Source organism: Macrobrachium nipponense, chromosome 7 (genome assembly GCF_015104395.2).
Source record: "Macrobrachium nipponense isolate FS-2020 chromosome 7, ASM1510439v2, whole genome shotgun sequence".
NCBI classification, from domain to species: Eukaryota; Metazoa; Arthropoda; class Malacostraca; order Decapoda; family Palaemonidae; genus Macrobrachium; species Macrobrachium nipponense.
In genome coordinates this window covers 26,278,893-26,287,096 of record NC_061109.1, presented here as the reverse complement: position 1 = coordinate 26,287,096, position 8,204 = coordinate 26,278,893, and the positions used below count along the sequence as shown (strand labels likewise).

General features: G+C 36.4%; 1 protein-coding gene across 1 annotated transcript in view; it reads left to right on the top strand.

Moving 5' to 3' along the window:
* The first annotated feature begins 1,890 nt into the window (after window positions 1-1,890).
* The window catches only part of LOC135217174 (carotenoid isomerooxygenase-like), a 47,411-nt gene continuing 41,097 nt past the window's right edge, over window positions 1,891-8,204 (top strand). The window contains exon 1 of the mRNA XM_064252896.1: window positions 1,891-2,346. Coding sequence (XP_064108966.1) covers window positions 2,271-2,346 — 76 coding nt within the window. The 5' untranslated portion in view covers window positions 1,891-2,270. The remainder of the gene's footprint in view (window positions 2,347-8,204) is intronic.

Sequence of the window (8,204 nt, the reverse complement as noted above, 5' to 3'; positions counted from 1 at the left end):
ATTCCTGCGCTGTATCTGATTACTGGCACTGCCCATGTGTTTTATGGCTTTTATCATATTTTCCGGCGTTGAGTTTTGACTTGAGTATCGCCTTGAGTCTCTGCATATATTCTTTCCTGATCGTGTCCTTCATCTCTTGGTGTTTTTTATCCCTTCCTTCCATTATTCCCAGGTATTTGTATCCTGTCTCATCTATGTGTTTGATGTTGCTCCCATCTGGTAGCTTTATCCCTTCAGTTCTCGTTACTTTGCCTTTTTGTATGTTGACTAAGGCGCATTTTTCTATTCCAAACTCCATCCTGATGACCCCAGATACAATCCTTACAGTCTGGATTAGGGTATCTATTTCCTTGATGCTCTTACCATACAGCTTGATGTCGTCCATGAACATCAGATGGTTGATTCTGTTGCCTCTTTTCTTGAGTTGGTACTCGGCATCCATCTTCTGTAGAACTTTTGTCATGGGAATCAGGGCTACTACGAAGAGTAGTGGGGACAGTGAGTCGCCCTGGAAGATCCCTCTCCTTGAATTAAACCTTCGCTAGTCTTATTCCAGAGCTTATAAGTATTGTATTCCAGTTGCGCATTGTATTTTTGAGGAAGATGATGGTGTTTTCCTCTGCCCCATATATTTTTAGGCATTTTATTAGCCATGTGTGTGGTATCATGTCGAAGGCTTTCTTATAGTCTATCCATGCCATGCTTAGAGGTTGGTTTTCCTACTCCTACTGTTCTTCATTACCATTTTGTCTACCAGGACAAAATTATTATTATTATTATTATTATTATTATTATTATTATTATTATTATTATTATTATTATTATTATTATTATTGGGCCAATAGGAAAACCTGCTATTATAAGCTAATGAAGAGAGCATTAAAACGCTTTCACCTGGTCATTGCGAAAATATTTCAATTTTATAAAGGAATGACACTTTACTAGGGGTAATGAGGATTTCAGAAAATAGTTTTAAATATTTCATGACGAGATTGTTGCCGTTACCATCTGTCCATCGGCCTGTGGTGTTTTCGCATGGTAACACTGCGTCCCGGGCTTTAAATAGTTACGCTATGTCTAAGTTTTAGGTAAATAAAAGAATATCTGGATGTAAATTTGCAACTGAAAAGTGTTTTAATAATTTACAGAATGCGAATTACACCGTTAATATTCGAAATAGGATATTGTTTAAAGCCCGGGACGCAGTGTTGCCATACGCAAACACCATAGACGGATGGACAAATAAAATAAAAACAGAGTATAGTCATTCATTCATTGGTAGTACCATAGAATAACTATTTTATGATAGTACATACTGGTTTAATACCATTGAAATTTTACTGGATATTAACTTTCTAAAAACATTATTCGAATTCTCATCGATGGAAATATAGACATTAATAAATATTGATTTAAAAAAATCTAAGTGTTCATTGAAATAATCGGCAATCAGTACATTGCCAAAAAATAATCAAGTTCGTTCTTTGCATGCAGTTAGACGATGAACCTGTGTGACATGCCCGAAAAAAACTCAGTGACTTGGCTGAAAAAAAAAAAATTAGCCGTTACGCAAAGCATTATTTGCACACGGCACATTTGTCTGCTTTCTGTGCCCTTTTCCCATTTTATCCCAAAAATTAAATTACCGTAGATAACAACTCCAAGTCTTGTTACCAGGATCCAAGTAGTCACATGTTGCATTTTCTTCCATTAAACCTTTTGTATTCATACGCAGTTGCTGTCGATTTTTCTTCGCCTTCCTTAACAACTTTCTCAGTCTGCTTTAACGAAGAGCGCAGGAGGGAATGAAGGCAGCCTGCCTGAGGCCTGAAGGGTAGTACTACATTCCTCCGCTATCCATACAGTGAGTCTGAGAGAGTCCAAGGTTGTTGTTAACTGACCCGCCCTCTCCGGTCCGGAGCAAGCTCCCGGTTCTCAAGACTCGACTTCTCTTCTCACTCCCTTTCCCGAAGCCCGGTTGGTAAGACGTCTATCAGCAGGCAGTCGTGGAAAAAGTCGCACATCGTCCTTGTCACCCTGACTGAAATACTAAGATACTGACCGTCCCGATTGGTCGCCTGATAAGATTAGTACCGCTCAAAGTACAGGACTGACCTTCTGTAGCTGATCTGCTGTTATACAGTCAGCGATTTGCTAAAATAAAGTATTTCAGCTCGCCGATATCTGAGGGCTATCTTCTGCTGGTGCGACTAAGCCGTCGAGAAGCAAGAGAGGAAACATCTTCCATAATCAAAGTTTTGCCTTCCAAGATGCCTTACGATTTTACTACCTGGGATCGAAATTGCTTGGAGGAGCATGCGACTCCACTCGATGGAACTGTAACAGGTAAGATGTGTGTTTCAGAATTAAAAACATAATGTTTACACCCAAATTGACATTATTGGGAACTTGCTCGATTTTCCTTGGGTCACCTTTAGTTAGACTGTTATTACTTCCATAAATTGTTAGCTTTCATTGTCATTACTAGTTTTGGATAGATAAGATTTGTGTCGTTGGAGGCTGTAGATTCTTTTTCAAGTTCTTAGGAACTTGCAATATATATATATATAAATATATATATATATATTATATATATAGATATATATGTATGTATGTATGTATGTAGTCTATATATAATATATATATATATTACTGTATGTATGTAGTATGTATATATAATATATATATATATTATATATATATATATAATATATATATATATATTGTATATAATGCTTTATTTTATTCAATTATAATGATCATGGTTTGTTAATGACAGAACTCTGAAAAGTCGTTCGAACAATGCAGTATAAGTACTACTGGGTTTATTCGGTGTGACGAAAGTAATTTTTTTTGGAAAACTTGTTGCCGAGTTCATTATACACACACTGGGCAATGTTAGCGAGAAGCAATAGGAGGTCCGTGTGGTAGATCAAATACGTCAGCCTTGAACATAAAAAAAATGATCTGATAAAATCGTTCGCATGAAACTGAGAGCTTGACAAGCTCATCCGTGTTCCGTGGGTATATGAAGAGACAGTGTTACCATGGTATCATCGCGAAAACCGTGTGATTAGGTTCTTATGCTGTGATCTAACAAACATATCTTACAATTACAAAATTGTCTCCTGAAGCAGAATTTTATGATGATGATCTGCTTGTTTTTTCTTTTTTTTTCTTTTTTTTCCTTTACTTATATGACCCCGTGACGTTAAGTATATGTACCATTCTTGCTGTACTTGTCTGTCACTGATAGTCGGCTCTTGATTCTTCAAGAATGGGACACTTATCTAGATGTTATCACTATACCTTAGTTCCTCGAGTTCATCTCAAATCACGAATCTTCAAATTACACAACACTTCAGTTTCAAATAGAGTCAGTCTATGCCTTACAATATCTGGGATGAATTGCTGTAGTTTCCAAGGAAGAGATAGTAGTAGTACGTACCGCATATCCGCATCTCGCATACAAAATATATTAATTTTATCCTTGGATTCCTCCAAGATTCTATCGCAACTGAGTTGGGAAGGATGATTTTAAATTTTTATTAAACCTTTTATTACCTTGGTTAAAATGTATTATGCATGTGTATATATTATATTTATATGAATGTCATATATGAAATTAATTTTTGACACATCATACATGTGACCTTTTTATATTAATAAAATCAAAGTGTTTCATAGAGAATTTTCATTTCCTGGGAATAATTTACGTCCAGGTAATTTATAATTAATATACTAATTGACTAGTTCGTTTTCTATAATTAATTATATAGATATAATAATAATATAATATAATATATACAATATAGATATATAAAATACTATATTATATGAATAGATTACATTTATAATATATATTGTATGTTGTGTATATATATATATACACACACACACACATATATATATATATATATATATATATATAATATATATATATATATATATATATATATTATACTGTATATGTATAATTATATATATACACATTATGTGTGTATACATATATATACATACATAACTTTTTGTAAAAAATTTCCCTTTATACGCTCATGGCTTTATCTCTTTAATTTAAAAGTAATATTAAGCCACAAATGTCACGTAATATAGAATTCGTTATACCTAGGCTACAGGGGAATCATAATGAACTAATACATCTGACCTAGCCATGATTCGGAACTGGGACTTTTTTAAGATACAACGATCTCTGAAAAGCTCGACTACCAAGATCTTGTTGATATGAGTGACCAGTGCGAAACTTATCAAACACCCGGATTCCAAACCTGGCTTGGGCAGATGAACTTATAAATTCTAATTTCTTTTCGTTGTAAATCTCCTTTAATTCGAAAGAAATGAAATGGAAGGAACTCGTCAAATGTTGGAAATCTTAAGACATACATTCTCGGCCATCAGTGTCTTAGTATATGGTACATGATTGTTTCAGAAGCCAGTCAGTGTTTCTGGTGGTGTTTTTAACACTTCATCATTGTATCCTCCAGGGAAATGTGAATGACATTTAAGTGTTTCAGGAAATGGATTGCATTCGTATTTAGTATGTGCTGGTATGTGCACAACCCCAGTAGTGGTTACTTTATATATATGCCCCCTTTACAGGCCTGTACCGAGAGGGAGGTGGGGACGTCGAACGACCCCTCCCCCAAATTTCTGGAAGCCCATATTTTCTGACTATCCTTTTCATTGAACTGTACTTACAAAGTAATAATTAATTATTGTTTTTTGTTAAGTCAAAGTATATAACATAACAACAAATAAAGTAATATGCATGTTATCGTTAACATAATAAATGAATCAATCAATAAAACTTAAGAAATATTCCTTAATTTAAGTGCAAACTTTCAACATTATAAGTGAAATTCTGTTAACCAAAGTCAGTACTTTGAATAACATCTAATCGGGTAGAAAGGCGTAGACCGCATACACAATTTTTCTTCTTAATGTAACTAAAATAACGTTTTCAAGTATTTCATCTTGTATATACATAAATATGCAATAACATTCATAGAAGAAACGGTCCAGTTTTGGGAAAAGCGCCTCAGCGGCGTGGTTGTCATGGTATTAGCGTCCCACCTCGGTGGTCTCGGGTTCGATTCTCGGCCATTCCATTGAGGAGTGAGAGATGTGTATTTCTGGTGATAGAAGTTCACTATCGACGTGGTTCGGAAGTCACGTAAAGCCGTTGGTCCCATTGTTGAATAACCACTGGTTCTATGCAACGTAAAATCACCATACAAACAAACAAACAGTTTTAGGAAAAACGACCCCCTCCCCCCCATAAAATAAAAACTCTAGGTACGGGCCCGCTTTTAGGTAAAGTGGTTGGCAGATTTCATGACTACACAGCACTCCCTTTTGTTTTTGCCACTTTTAGAGACTTCACTGCTAAGCACACAGATTAGCGAACATCTACCAACCTTCTGTATCCAGTTGATGAAAGTAGCCCCATAACACATAACTATAAATAACTATAATTAAAGATAAATTAGTCACAACTTTCTTCCCGTGAAGGAATCTCACTTCTCCAGATGAAAAGTACTGAGATCGGGTTCCACAGTGAGCCACTGTTTATTGATTCTGCAAACTGCTTCATCGTGATGAACAGATCGAACTCAACTTGGGAAATTTCTGAACATGTGGAAATATTTTTTTTTTTCCGTTGACTACATACATGATTAAATTTCATAACATCTAGAAATGTATCATCCAAGGTGAAGGAAGAAAACACTTTGTTCGTAAGACTATCCGGTTTCTAAAAAATTCTATTTTTACTCCCCATGCTTCACACCTTTCCGTTCTGTAAGCTTTCATAACTGGAACATTGCTGTTATGTCTGGATCTGGGTACATGACAGTATGACCTTTCTGACAAGATTGCTCTCAGTGGTGGTTTCTGTTTTGGCAAGAGGTCATTATGGTGTAACCTATTAGTTAAGGGTGCTCTTCCATAAGTTTTATTTCTGCAGGAAACCCATCGGCATATATGGTATCTGTGTCCCAAGAACTTTGGCCAACAAATCTGAATGTCGCATTACTGTGCCCTGACAACCTAGCGGTCAAAAGTGTAGCGAATTTCTCGAGGAAGGTTGCCACTTCACAGTGCAATATGATAACTTCAAACTCGCTGGACGGGGCTATAAAGAGTGTTCTCTTACCTCAGCAGAGGCTGCAGAGCACAATCATCCACACACTTTTAAGATACACGTCCAAGACCCAGTGTCCAGAAGGGTCTCATTCCCTTTGAGATCCTGTAGAATGCTCTTACGACAATATTATCGAATGGCGATGCTCCAGTTCAAAAGTTGTAGCACGACTTTTATATGCGCCATGTCATAGTTTTTTTTGCCCTAACCCGTTTTGCTGCTTTTGTTTGAGTGCTTTGCACATTTATCTTCAATTATTTCCTCATGTCAGTTTTCCCTCGTTCTGTATCGATTTTTAAACTGAAACCTAATTGTACCGGAAGTTAAGAGGCAACCAAATTACGTGTGCTAGTAAAAAAAGAAAAAAAAAACGCACACACAAAACTTCTTAATCACCCATTAGCAAATGGCTAAAAGTCCTTAAATATTTCTTAATGTTTACCGTTTCCTTACCTGTATTCTTACATAATGGATTCCTTATTAACAAAACTGAGTTGGGAGGCATAAATGGCAGTCAACTGCCTTCGTGACTGAGTCACACACCTCTATCTCTTGAAATGCTGATTGGTCCAATTACACGTAAATTGGATTCCTCCTCCAGTTCCATTTCCCAACAAAGGGGCTGTGAGGCTGAGTATATTGGTCACTCTGATGCGAAGAAGATTAGGCCCGTATCAAGGTTACAACGTTGCCAGTCAACTCCCTACACACTAGTTCTCGTTCACTTGAAAGAAACTTGTAAATGAAAGATCGAGAATAATTTATTACGGTTGAAGGAAGCAGTCTAGGAGGACGCTTGCCAAGTGGAATTTTTTAGTGGCTAACATTCCACTTAACGACGGACAAGTGGTTTGGAGCTGAGAAATATTTCGAGACAATAGCCGACTATTTTTTTTTGTACTGACAGCTGGAGCGAAACGCTTTGTATTGTGCACTTATTGCATTGGAGAAGCATTTGCATTGAGTTCATGATCGTTATCGTAATCGTCATGAACGTTTTACTTTTCCCTTCATATGGGGTTAGACGCATAAAATGGGATCTTCCCAATTGACTTCAGTTGACTCGCATTTGCACTGAATTCGTTGGTTTGAAATCTTGTTTCAAGCTTCGACTGTGATCTTTGCTTGGTGTGCTTGTTACTTTGCACTTTCGTTACCGGGTGATATTTTTTTTACTTTCTTTTTCCTTTATTATCAGATAGTGGTTTCCACAAAGATATAAATTAGTGTATCGCTTTGTTTTCCAAATAAGATGTTATATGGAAGTCTCTGTAGCGGTGGTGACAGTCGTTGGAATGTGAAGATTGGCGGTTTTTCTTCTTACAAACTTCTTTCCCTTCTCGAGCTAGAGGTAATTCCAGGTGTTCAGTTTCTATAACTGGTTCACTTAAGGTAGATTCTTGGGTGAGCCCTATGCCTACGAGACGTTAGTTAGGCGGCCGCTGATTGGCTGGGAGCTGCCTACCTCCCGGTACCAGCCAATCAGCGGCCACCAGACAAACGTCTCGTAAGAATAAGGCTCATCCAAGAATCTACCTTAAGTGAACCAGCTATAGTTCAAAGTATTCTGTTCGATTTCCTTAATAGCTGTTTAAGTTTTACGTGCAGATTAATACAATAATGCATGTGTTAACCCATCCCTAGTATGTATGTATATAGATATATAATATATATATATATATATATATATATATATATATATATATATATATATATATATATATATATATATGCCGACTTTAAAAAATGACAGTAAGATGTAGTTGGGTACTACGATTTTAAGTTATTCCAGTTTCTGTGTGAAGTCAAAGCCTTCACAGAGGACGTCGCATACTTGTTGATCTTCCAGAGAGAAGCTATATATTTCCTCTAGAGTAGTTGCTATGCATCATGCTCAGCTTATTTTATTAAACTTCAGAAAGACAGACTCCAATTGTCTTTAGTAACTGAACTAGATATTGGTCTAACGTTACGAACGGGAAAGATCGCGTGCAAGTGGTAATTGCAGTGGATTTGAGTCTTTTGACATGTATACCCCACCCCC